We start from the raw sequence: 13882 nt of genomic DNA, 5'->3' as shown, positions 1-13882 counted from the left end.
AAATAAAAGAAATAAAGCATTTAAAGACAAAACATAACATCCTGGACTATCTAAAGGCTCCATAAATCACGTGACGCACAAACTTTTGAACTTCCGTTGTTGTGACTCGCTCTAGTTTAGTCACAGCGGCATTCAATAAATACATGCAATACATGTGTTAAGGTTTTAACTTAATGGTTACAACAGCAATTCATTGGTTACAAAAGCGGCATATGACCCAACTACACCGGTATAATCTTTCTCTAGACTCACCAAAATATTTTTTTTAAATGGAAAAAAAAATGTCATTCATTGCAAAATGAGAAGTGACTGCCGTCCCACCTCATCCTTCCTTTCAACCCACAAGAATTGGTGTACAACACTTAAATGTGTTATTGTGTATATCATTTTTCTCACAATATTTCTAAGCACATAACATTGAAATTAGTGAAAAGCAATAATCCAAAAATAACATTATTGGTAAACACTTTTTTTGTCTACAAGATTGTTATAATTGAGTCTTCATGCGTAGTGGCTGTGGCAGCACTGCTGTTTGAATTTAAGAGACAAATTAAACATGCAAGATTTCAAGAGAATTTTTCTTTGCAATGTGTCCAACAGTTAAATCACAGCACGCTGTCAGCAAACCAATTAAAGCAGTGCAGCTAAACTGAGAAGTAAAATCTAGCCTACCGCACTAATTGACTGTTTGGTTGTTGGATGTCTAGTTAAAGCGAAGCATGGTGTCCCATCCATAATCATTAGATATGTTAACGTATGTAAAATGCTAACATTTAAGGCTACGTGATCCATCACCTGTTGCATCCACTGTGAAACAGAGTAATGATCAGTAAAAATTATGCAAACTTGAATTTCAGCCCACATTTAACCTGTCTGCTTCTGCTCTAATCTCTCCAAACCTTTGAATCCTGAGATCTCAGCTTGAATAGCCACAAGCAGGGGCATTACATTTTTAAAAGGTGTTCGTGTGTAAGCTTTGCCTTCAGCCCATAACCAGACATTCTGGCAGTAACTGACACAGATTTGTTTCACCTGGTTTGCGACACCAAATCCAGCGACAAACACATCGGCATCATCTTTCAAGCAGTTTAATAGCAAACAGAGAGAATTATGTTTTTTAAAAGCCAAATTTGTCATGCTTATGCTTTAGCATGAAGGAGGAATGTAGGGCAGATCTGTTCTAACGTTGACCTGTGACTCGTCCCATAACATTTTCCAACAGCTCTATTTAGCTCAACTGAAGAAGGATGGCAGGGCTATTACATTACCATTACTTCATTCACGTCAATCTGCCCGAGGACCAGCAACATGGCACAAACGCAGGTATCTGACACTCAGGTTAGTTAAGTGACAATTACTCCAGCCCTAATTAAGTAATCTCCACTTCAGAATCCTTCTAACCCTTTCCCCATTATGCACGCGAAGGTGGTTGTGGTGGCAGCTTAATGGGTAGAGACTTGTTAACACATGACAAACACGGTCAATGGCGACCACAATTGATCCAGAAACTCTACAGAGATACAGAGGCAGAGATCTCAATCTGCTCCAGTAGTGACTTTAGAAACCAGGTAATCCAATTTTTCACATCAAAGCATACAGTATAGTATTGGCCTAGGAACTTTGTTTAAATTTATTTGTTGCCATAGAGTTTGAAGTTTCTTTATGAAGAAAACATTCACTGTAATATGTAAATCTTTACCAGACGAATAAAAGTACACTTCCAAAAACTAGGGGTGGCAATCGCTTGGTCCCCCACGATCGATTCAGAATCAATTCTTGACGTACTAAGTACCATACAGAAAACGTCATTACGTCACATTTGCGCTCACAGACAGACTAGCCTTGGCACTTTTGCTTCTAGTCTTTGAACAGTCTCATATTGTATTTTAATACAACAGAGTGCCAAATAAAAACATTCTCATTTCCATTTTCTGTTGTCAGACATAAAACAAGTGTTTAATAGTAAATAAAAGCAATTCATTAGTGCCACATGTTAACATGTTAAACGGCAGTCACTTTCACAAATTGACAAATCCTCTGACCAAATCATCTGCTATAAGAGAGGTGATTTTGGCAATATACTGTATTTGTCTCATGCAGCGGGTGGGAGTTGGCTAACAAACTGTATATTTACAGAAGTATGATCATGTTCTTAAATCTAAACAAAGACAGGTTTTGGGAAACACTATATTGCACTCATTGGCAATTCCTAGCATCGCTGTTCCTCCCTGCCACTCACTGCACAGGGTAGATGCAGAGAAAGACCATCCAGAAATGTATTTAGTTATATTGAAGTTTAGTACTACAGGGCTGAATGGTTTTCTCTTTCTCTACTGTTTGTGTATGCACTGCTGTATCTCTGCACTTTCTAAATGGACCGGGTGCCGCACCTCTCTCGCGGTTGACTTCCGATTTGATTCACTAGAAGACTGAATCGCGCTTCATATGTGAATCGATTTTTTTATCCCACCCCTTGTAAAAACAGCCAAAAATCTTAAATCACTGGGCCAACAACAAAAAAACACTCATTGTCTGGCACTCAAAAGCCATTAGTTACTATGAGTTTTTAATATAAACTGCAGACCGTACAAACAGTAATGCTGATTGAACAGTTAGAATTACACCAGCAATATTGAAAGAACACACTACAACTTTTAAATAAGCATTCAGCAGAAGTCACAGTGGCAGGAGATGACAGCAATGCGCTTACACAGGCCAAACATAGTTGCTCACAAACTCCAAAGAACCGCAAGAAAACTTAATCTATGCATGTTAGCAGAGATGTTCAAACTAGATTTTCAAACTAGGTTAAAACAAAATGCTTTCAAAAAGGTAAGCTTGAGTCATTAATATACAATACAATACATTTATTTGTAAAGCACATTTAAAAACCTGCTGTACAGACTAGAATAAAAACGAAAAATAACAAGTCTAACGAAATTAAAACACAGCAGTAACAAACAACGTTTAAACCAATGATTAGGGGGTTTTAAAAGCTAGAAAAAATGGATATGTCTAAAAAAGAAGACTTGAAAACAGAAATGGAGGGGGCTAATCTAATATGAGGAGGTAGACTGTTCCAGAGTTTCGGACCTGCAGCTTCAAAAGATTGATCCACCATGTTGATAATGGTGTATTCAAATTCGACAAATAAATAGGCTTAATACCCAAAACATCTTAAATCACTAACTCAAAGTTCTCAAGAGAGAATGCTGCGGGACCCATTTTAGCAAACTCATTTTTGTGGTGCGCTTTAAGGTGTGCGTGTAAATTTGAAGTGTAACCTCTGGATGCTGCCACCTTCAGTCAAAGTTAACAGGTTGCATCAGTAATGTTTTCAGGTTCCCTGTTTGCATTGAGTTTAAAAAGTGATGTAACCGATAGATCGCTGGTAACACGGACTATCGCAACAAGCCTAAAAGGGACTCCAATAAAAGGGATTGTTTTTGCACATCCTGGTTGGAAAATAATGCACCGACTAAACAGAGTTAGTACTTGACCATACCTGTCAACACTCACGTTTTCGCAGGGAGTCTCCCGTTTTTCAAACCCCTCTCCCGCCATCCTCCCGTTTTGTTATTTCTCCAGTAAAACTTCAGTATTTCAGTTATTTCTCCTTTGAAACCCAGACTCGCTGGAACCAGAACGCATTCGCGTGAACAGGAGGGTGATTCCGCGGCTTGAGCCACTGCCCATCTGCCCACACATGCTGAGGCACACTTTGGTAGGCGAAACTGATCGGTAGCTGAAGTGGAGTAGAGAATTCATTTCACATGCCCGCTAAAAACTTTCTCTTTACACTGCTTAAGGTCAGCATATTCCACTCCGCATTTTCCATTTAACGCTCGCTCCTCACAGTATGTGTCCGCTCACTGGAGATGACAGATCATTCCATCCAGAGCTTTGACAGGTAGATCCAGAAGAGTCTAAGGTTATGTTACATTACAGCTTGATATGCAGAAGTAATCTTTTCTTAGTTTTTAAAGTATGTCTTATTAGCTGTTGTTGTTACACTTTTTGAACACGTTATGAAAAGAGCGTTGTGTTCTCCAGTCAACTCATAAAAATATGGTAATATGGAGTTTATTTCTAATATGTCCCGTACTGTGAACAGAAGCAGTTCTTGTAAATAATTGCTGCAATATCCAAACACTGGTAAATCCATCCATCTATGTAAATAAATAATAAAAACAATCCATCTATGTAAATAAATAATAGAAAACAATCGGCTAACTCTTTTTTTAAACCGAGCTTACATGTATTTTATGTCTGACATCGAGATCTCTGGCAAAATTAAAATGATACCTTGCAGAGGTGCTTTAAACGGTCTGTATTATTGTTCCGAATAAATATATTGATTTATATTTAAGAATTTGACATGAAAATCATGTTATGTTAGATAAAGTAATTAAAAGATTTAAAAAGATTTAGAACAGAGGGGTGCCCTTTTTGCACTGCACAACACCGTCGCAAACACATCACCCCCATAGCCCAAACCCCATCACAAGTCTTCCTGATTTTGGTACTCAAATGTTGACAAGTATGCTTGACACTTGTTCTGAGGAAAAAAGAAAAAAACTTTACCTCACTCATTTTATACAAAAACATAATTCCTAATCTACAGATTACGCATAATAAGGAGACAATTGATCACAGCATGCAATGTAAAGTCCATATATCTTTTATTGTTTCATTTTTGTTTGAATATATTCACTCACAATGATGAATGTGATGTGCATCAGAGGAGGATATCCTGCAAAAATAAAAGGTCTTGAATTCGTCTGCTTTTTATAATCTTATGGACTAATTGTATGATACATTTATCCTTTTTGGAGTTTGACAGTAATTACCAAGTGTAACACATTAGATTTGTTTAGATTAAAAAGTCAGTTATCTTTTTACTGATCCAGCCATCAGATTGTGCATGCCAATTCTAAACAGCAAAAGCATTCAAGTACGCGCTAGGGAGCCAAGTGGACTACTCGATTGATTTTCTTATGTTATTCATGCACTTTTTACTGCAGAATGTTTTAAGGCGAGATCTGTCAATTTCTTTAGGAGACTATAATGCTGTAATGACATTTCTAGAAAGTGGGCAAATCACATCAGCCACAGCTGGTAAACAGCAGTCTAGCACTGTTTCAACACCATTACTGAAGAACAGATGTAATCAGCCAAGCCTTAACAGACCTTCATTGAATTACTATCTTTTAAGCTACGCAAGAGTTTCAAGAACATTATTAAAAACAGCCATGAGATCGAATACACCTTCAACACAAAATCTAATCCTGCCAGCTAATGGGACAAAAGAAAGCCGGATTTGGCCCTCTCTTTTCTCATAATTTAACCCCTCGCAGAATATGATAAAGAGGCCTGGAGCAGCTGCAGACTGACCAGTCCCCAAGCACACAATTAACAACAAAAGAGCCCTTTTAACGCATTGAGCTAATCAGCAGCCAGCCCACCACTGCAGTCCCCCTGAACCATCTGCAAGACGGCAGACCGTCTCTATGATTGTGAAAAAAAGACTGGCACCATGCTATCATGTCCTAGGGTCAATGAAGCACATTGCTTAGCAACAGTCAAGCCCCCGTGCCTAGAAACCAAAAGCTTTTCCTTTCAAAGAGCAACTCAATAAAGAGTGGACAAGGGAATGTGCTTGAAGATTTGATTACCAAATGGCCTCCAATTGTTAGCTGACCACTGCAGAGAGAGAGGGCTTTAAGAGCCACCTAGTATGGAACTTAAGTGACCGGTGACAGATAATGAAACGCTTTCTTGACTTGTTTTCTGTTTCTCTGTACCCCATGTCGAGGTTGAAAAAGTCATACTTTGTGTTTATCAACTGTAGCCCAAACTTTTTGAAACAAATCGGTGTAGTTACAGGACACATAGTATTGAAGAATTCAGTCTTTTAAGCAAATACTACAGATAAGACAATTAATACAACAACTCAAAACCCAAAAAAAACTACAAACGATGGTGAAGTGCATGTTCTTACTATAGTAAACTTACTGTTGATAACAATCATAGATCTTATGCTGTGTTCACACCAAACGCGAATTAAGCTTTTTACGAGTGTAAATGACACACAAAATCACTGAAAAGATCCGAACAGATGAGCTGGGCGACGCGAATGGCACGATTCGGCGCTCGGGCAAAAATAACAAATTTTTCCCACGAGTAATAAAGAGCGACGAACGCGATGTTCGTTTGGTGTGAACACAGCATAACAGGGTTAAGTACACCTGTGTACGTCACAAATGTAGCTTTATTTCTCTTATCGGAATCTGTAACTTCAGTTCCTTTAAAACAACTTTCCTTTTAGTCTGACATCACAAATGCCTTGCCTCAAACCACCTGGCTCCATTAAATATCAAGTTACACTCAGAAATGTCACACAGCAGCAGTAAAAGGTGTTTGCAAATGCCGTTTGATAATGAATACAGTTTTAAACCTATACATTCCAGCTTTAAAAACAATTTTAGTCTGGTCTGGATAACGATTACATACATACTTTAAATCCAGTTAAAAATAATCATCATATCAAAAGATCCCTCATAAAGGCAGCTCTCGATTATATAATAGTTATTCCAACATCTGTAGAGTATCAAGCCCACATTTAGAGAACTATCCTATAAAAAAAGCCTTAAGATGATTTACAATGTTAAAATCAAAGAGTTCACTCATCTGGATGACAAAGTGGTTTGGGGGAAAGGAAGAAACCCTTTATCTAAACAATGAGGTTTCAAGACATTTCAAAAACAAAGCAAAAAATTCAGTTTTGTATAGTAAAGCCACGAAGAGCTACAAATGCTGATTTTAACAGCTAAACAACAGACTTCCGAATTGTTACAAATGAGCTATAAACATATTAGCATTCATATGCACATAAATGCTGCCATACCAGAGCTGTCAATGTCAGTCAGAGGTCATGTCAACATATAAATATTTAAAATAAGAATCTCGGTTTCTGACACCGAAGTCTATTTTCTCGGTCTGTACAAGGGCATTGAAACTGATGAAGTTTTACAAAATAAGCAGGTGCCCAAACATTCCTGAGAAGGTTCCTATAGGAGAAAACCTTATAAAAAAGGACTTTAAAGGAAGTCCCTGGAATGGATAAAAACAACCGGTAAACAAATCAACATAACACAGGAATTCACAAATTGAATATAAAAAGGCCTGTAAGGATGTAGGAAACAAAAAGCTCTTGCCATACCTGTTCTCTCTCATGAGGGAGTAATGTTACAGGTGGGAGGTCTATCCCGAAGACCCCCACGCTCCTGAAGCAAGTTTTTCCTCCAAGTCCACCACTGTTCATCCTGTAGAGTGGTCCATCCTTCAGTAGGCGTCCGTTGTTAACAGCCCGCTTAGAAGCTAGCCTCAGCCTCTGCTGAAACCTGGGGTTCGCCACAACATTCACTAGGTCACCCTGGCTTCTGAGAAATCTCTCTATGTTCCTTAGAGAAGAGCCAGCGGGGACACCCAGACCCTCGATAGCCCTCCTAAGGACTTTATTCCAATCCACATGACGGAGATCACCTGGGGGTAACACAGATACAACTGAGACAGGGGCAGGCCCTCCCAGCTTGAGCGGCGCAATCCTTCCCGGGTTATCCGGGTCTTTGTAAGAAGCGCAGCCTTTGCTAGTAACCTTAAGGATGGATCCATCCTTCACAGCTAGCTCCAGCTGTTGGAGTACGACGCCCTTGTCTAGTCCATGTGAGGTTGACACAGCATGGCAAATCCGCTCCTCTGATGGCCGCTGCTTCTGTCTTTTGATCTTCTGAATAGCCTCAAGAATCCACTCTGCGTACAGGGGATTGGCCAGTTTCACCATGGTGAAATAAGTTGTTTCATCAAGGTGCGATCCATGAATACATTCCTTTCTTTTAAGAGCGAAACGTATGCATCCACCAACACAAGCCGGCCATTAGCACATGATGCCGAACAGGATGTAACTCCTCAAAAGCCAAACTGGCTATTCATTTCTTTTCCTTTCTGTCTGAATGAAAATAAAATCCTTGTGGTTGTAAATCCAATGTCAGACACTTGCTGGAAAATTCCTTTGAGTTACACCTGTGGGCATGAAGACAAGAAAAACCATGTTACTTCGCAACAAAAATACTCACTCCAGAAAAAGTTACATGGGCACAGCAAATTATGGCAACTTGATCCAAGAGGTTAGACTAACCAACCGCACCACTCATTTACATTCATTGTACTTCTCCAACCTCAAAGTAAGATATAAGACAGGTTCAAAAACAAATACTGATTCTTACAAACACAACTGGAAAATAATGAAACATTTTAAAGCACATCCCCATAATTTTATATTTTTTGATAACGTCATAACAAAACTTTTGCTAAAAAGAAAGTACACCCAAATTGTTGTCGAACCAGATGAAGTTACTTGCTACTATTACAAAGCTAGTTTGGTAAAGCACAATCGTTTTCCTATATGTTCAGCCCTTTGAAATAGGATACATGTAGTGACTTTCAGGTGTTAGGTGGACATACCCTAATCGGAAAACTTCCCCAGTCCCTCTGACCCAGACCAGACAGACCAGTATAACCATGAGGTTTACTAAACAAGTCATTTCACATTTTGATACAGATTAAACATCAAGCGCCCAGACTACGTCAAACCATAAATAACATTTTAATCTATAATTTTGTGGTTGTACTAGTCCGTCTGGTTTCGTTCTGAACCTACCTACATAGACAACAACAAAAGAAAACGTGTCTATGATGCCCAACAACACCACTCCCAAGGTTTTGAGAACACAGCTCACTTAAAAAAAAATGCACTAATGTTTTTATTTAAATCATTCAATTTGTAAAAACATACAAAAGCTTCATAATTAGCTAAAACATAAGTACATCACCAATATAACGCATTTTATGAAGTGTTTGTGTACAAACCCCAGCAGCAGAGGAAGACAGTGCTGCGAGCAGCCAGCAGGTGACATGCACTCAACAATTTTTAAAGAATTCCTCTGCTCACCAACAGCAGCCATATCCACTCCACCACAACTTATAGGTTTTGTTTATACGTGGTATTAAAAAAGCCTCACAGACAGTGAGAGGAACACCTGACCCATGCCTCGAAGACATACGATCCGGCCAGAACAGATCCAAGAAAAGCTACAGTAAATAATTCAACAGCGCAACTCGGTTAGCCAACAACATAGCCACCAAATAACTCGAGTTTAATTGAGGAGGCATGACAGCAAACAAGAGTAAGCGGATCATATAAACACTTCATAACTGACGGGAAAACAAGGTGTTATTAATAAACTATCAATCAACTGACACTCACTGTTCTAGGCTGCTCAACTCGTGTGGACAAACTTGAACATCCCAATTCATAACACGCTGCATACAGAGTTTTTAAAGATTTGACATTTACTTATTCCACCTTGAAATCACATCCGCACTCTTCCAGCTTTGGCCACAAACTAAGACTTGGCCGTGACATTTCACATTTACAGTCTCAGTCAAATCATCCCTGCTCAAATAAAACCCATCACAAAACGTCTAATGACATTCGCACTTCAGCTCGAGTCATCTAAAGCCAGCGATTAAACCCGAGATAACGAGCTAAAGTAAAGCGAATATCAGAGGCGTTCGCCTTATCTCCAGCATCGGCTTTCTAAACAGCCACTGCGCTCAAGTATAGCACGCTAAGCTAAGGCAGGCTAAATTAGGTTATGCTTTATGACTACTTCCGACAGATGACTATCTATAATTTATGATGACAAAGTCAACGCGTCAATTAACCCACGGTCACAATCGCGCTGAAACAAATCGCAAACCTTGTATTCTTGCCGCTTTAATACGGTGGAGAGGTCAGGTGACTTCGCCGCTTTGCCCGGTCGCGTTACTAAACAGACGCCATTTTGTTACAATGTTGTAGTTTACATGAATCCGACATGACACTGATTACAACCCAATGGAGTCTCATTAAACCTTACCTTCACAAAGATGGTCCCGCCCAAGAAACTTTAATATTGGTTGGAAAGGGCAAATACTTATCCCTGGTTTGATAACACAAGTGTCAATCACAAGCAAACAGTTCAGCCTCTCGAGAAGCCGGTTGGCTTCATAATCTGTCAATAATGACTTGACCCGCCTCTTAAGGCGACGACTGCTCTTTGATCCTTACTGCGTATCGATCTCGCTACCTGCAGTTCTAGCCGCAAGTGAAGAACGTGACGAGAAGATAACGTCAACATTTTTTTCATCATCGTGTAATCTAATGATTTTAAAACAACTTGATGGCTCTTAAATGTAAAATCATACGAGACTCGATCTACACCTTTAAGAAGGCTCCCCCTTTTGAGCATTGCACTACACTGCAATGATAGCAGCTCGACCCAGTCGCACTTTTTAGAGAATAATGTAATGGAGAATAAATTAGTCGGAGCGCTTGAGATATCCTCGGCATTCCTCTCGCCGCGTGCACTGTAATCAGATTTATTAATTACTTTGCACTTTACAAAAGACGCGGAAGGCCACGAACTATCGAGCGCGCGTAACGCTACATCCATAGGAAGGCACTGTGCAAATAGGCAAATTTATAAATCCTGCGAATGTCTCGGAGGATGATGGCATAACGTTTCCTCCCGTTACTTCACAACACCGCAAATAACACGCACCGACGCGTGCACAATTTATGCACAATACGCGAAACGCCAATATCCTCATATTTCAAGCTCAAGCAGCTGAGGAGACATAGCATCTGGAAAATTCCGTTTATGCGGGTCAAGCAGCCGCTTGCGATACTTGCGCGGTTCGCGTAACCCAATAACCTTAATAGCCCGAATTAATTTCCCCACTCGCGTCAAGTTACATCACTCAAGGCAACTTAAACTTGAACGATTAAACCGTGTCACCGATAACGACCCACTCAAGACACCGCCGAGATAAATGCCCGACAGCGCTGGCAAAGCGAACATTTACCTTTAAGTTCCTCGCGCGGTCTCTCCGCGGTCCTCGCAGAAGCGATATAAACACGTTTATCTGGGAAGATGATGATGTATGCGTAAAGTAGTCTGCTAAATCCAACGGGGTCCTGTTTGATTCGGAAGATGAACGCACGCGTAGGCAGAGGGAACGTGATAACAACTAATTGAAAGGTTAATCTACATAGGAGTCTGTGACAAAGTAGTACCCTCCCCTTTCGGCACTCCATCAGCCACAGAGGAGGACTAACTCGCTCTAACCGCTATGTGACATCACATCGCTCATTGGGAAACAATGTACATTGTTTTAGACTACATGGCATGGGTGGGAAAAAGAAAAGACAAGCTGTGCCCTCTCTTTGAAGGGGAAACTTTTAATGTCACATGCATTTTCTTTGAACGATTGGATATGCATGCATTATGCAATGTTCATGTTCATGTTCAATCAGATACTGTAAATAGTAAAATGACATGATACATAATGTCTTTTAATAGGAGAGAAACTGTTTATGTTTTATTCTGCATAATTTGACAGTAATATATACATAAATTAAAATACAATTGTTATTATTTTATGCTATTTTGTAATTGCTCACTGGAGGATAGACAAGCTGTTGTGCATTTAACAGTTGTGTATATAAAGGTATTGCATTATAAAACAGGCAAAAAGTATGCTACCACTGCTGCGGTATCAATGATTATGAATAATTGTGCATAAACAACTCATCTGCATTTATGCAACCGCATTTAAGACAAAAATTACCAAAGGTATTTAAGCCTGTTAAATGCACCTGAACACCCATAAATTTTCCTTGTGGTGAGAAATTGGTAAAGCATAATGCAATTTGAAGCCTGGCCAGGCTATGGATGTGGCACGTTTTAATGTGCCTGAAGGGAAAACAAATTGCGCACTAAATAAAACTTGAGCCATGCTGGCTTTGGTTACAGGTTGGCAATAGACTTTACACTGGCTTCCAGCAAAGCTTGATCAAGGTGATCTGACACCAAACTATTCTCAGAGTTTCTATTGTAACCAATTTAAATATCAAACTACTTGAGAGACTTCTAGCAGCTTGTATGAGTAAGATATACTATACTCTGTGGTCAAATGACCACACTGCTTTTAATCAGACCTAGTTTAATGTTGCCATTTAATACAAATTTGTTAATAAAACGGTTATTCATTAAAACTCACATAAAACCATCTCATTAAAGTTACAGTTAACCATTATTATTATTATTACTTAATAAATTAATTTGTCAGGTAATTATTGGTTGTTTCCAGCCGCATGGACCTTATTGTGCCAGTATAATCTGTCTGGCTATTGGAAGTCAGTTTTACTTATTTGTATGCTGAAAGGAAAAGTACATTTGTTAACAGTTTACACAGGTACGTTGGAATTATTCAGGTGTGTATATTTTAACCACTTGCTTGAGAGCAGACACGTTCACACTCGGATAGGGAAGTATGAGGATAGTCCCTGAGCATAAAGGATAAGTGCCTTGCACAAGAGTATAACAACAGTAGAGTAAGTAGATTAGCTGCCGTGTACCACTGACAATGAACTCAAAGGGTTGACCTTCCAGTTATTACCTGTGTTAAACTACACTACACTATACTATACTATAAGGGGATGGCTGCTTTCAATGCTCCAACCAAAGACTATTATTTTCATAAATAACACTTGGATTATATTTTTTAAGGTAGATAACAATAAAAATGTTTTTTAATATACAAAATGCTGTATCCAAAGCACTGATTGTTCCTCAATGAACCAGTTATGAGACCTATTACAGGATTTCATCACAGCAGATGTTCACAGTGCATTCTCACCATGTCAGTTCTGTTTAGACAAAAGCTATAACTGCTGAAAAAAGAGTACAGGTGATAGAAGTCAAATGTAAATCATACTGTATGATATAAAACAGATTCAGTCATGAAATGATTGAAGATTGTACGTGTAAGTGGTCACGCTAGCTGGTTGACTATGGCTTTAACCATGACGCATTCTACTTTCCAATTAAAATGACACAATTTGACAGTTTAATTAGAGTCACAGTATAGTCAAATGCTGACATCACGTTTGTTGTTTTCAGTTTTAATGAAAGGTTTTATTCACCAAATGTTCTAGTCACCAAAGCTCATGTTCAAATACGGCTTGTAAATTTTTCAGTAGGCAAATGTCTCAATTCGAAGAATCGCCAAGCAGCCAAACCAATATTCAAATTAATTATTAGAATAAGCCAGAACAAAAACGGACCTTGTGAACATGACACCCTTTCCCGACCAAAGTTTGTCCTTTGATCATGTCTTCTATATGAAAGAAAAACTTTGACACCTGCGAATTAACTTACTTTTTATAAACCTCGCTGGCAACTTTCACAGGTCTTAAAAACACCCAGCATCATTGTAAAACACACAGCAGGAGGACTTGAGAGGTAGAATAACACGAGTGAGATTGTGTGTGGATGGATTCAGGTTCAACATGCGAAATAGTGCTCAAGGACTTTGTCTTTGGCTATCATTATGGACTCATGGCTTCTCTAGTGTGGAGTGATGCCCATCTAGAGCTACAGAGAAGGGTTCAAACATCTTTTTGAGTGACGGAACCTGAATTTGCTATGATTGGAGTCACAGACTGGGACACGGGGACAGCTCTACCTTGAGTCTCTCTAATGTTACAAATAGCTGTTACTAGTCCCATATCGCAGAGATGAAACCTTGCAGACGTGTCACTCTCATCAAAGAGACAGGACTGTGGACCACTAACCATCCAACAGAATTAAGATGCTTGGAAAGATGCATTCCTGCATGGAAAATAAATGTCATGTGTTTACAACATAATTTATAGTAGTATAACACTCATTGTACATATCAACTAATGACAAGGTAAGGTAGAGAATACAAGTAA

At 39.1% G+C, this 13882-nt stretch overlaps 1 protein-coding gene across 6 annotated transcripts in view; it reads right to left on the bottom strand.

The window, feature by feature from the left end:
• The window catches only part of kat6b (K(lysine) acetyltransferase 6B), a 34163-nt gene extending 22995 nt beyond the window's left edge, over positions 1–11168 (bottom strand). The window contains exons 1-2 of one of the 6 annotated variants that reach the window (XM_056760144.1): positions 10969–11168; positions 7223–8082 (exon numbers count right to left, since the gene is read on the bottom strand). In XM_056760144.1, coding sequence (XP_056616122.1) covers positions 7223–7843 — 621 coding nt within the window. In that variant the 5' untranslated portion in view covers positions 7844–8082; positions 10969–11168. Of the gene's footprint in view, positions 1–7222; positions 8083–8719; positions 8741–8928; positions 9305–9325; positions 9800–9821; positions 9963–10968 lie in introns of those variants that run through there. The other 5 variants (XM_056760145.1, XM_056760146.1, XM_056760147.1 and 2 more) reach the window with 5 other exon arrangements.
• Between the last annotated feature and the right edge of the window lie 2714 nt (positions 11169–13882).

This window comes from Triplophysa dalaica, chromosome 11, assembly GCF_015846415.1.
Source record: "Triplophysa dalaica isolate WHDGS20190420 chromosome 11, ASM1584641v1, whole genome shotgun sequence".
In the NCBI taxonomy this organism is placed as follows: domain Eukaryota; kingdom Metazoa; phylum Chordata; class Actinopteri; order Cypriniformes; family Nemacheilidae; genus Triplophysa; species Triplophysa dalaica.
This window is presented reverse-complemented; position numbering and strand designations above follow the sequence as displayed.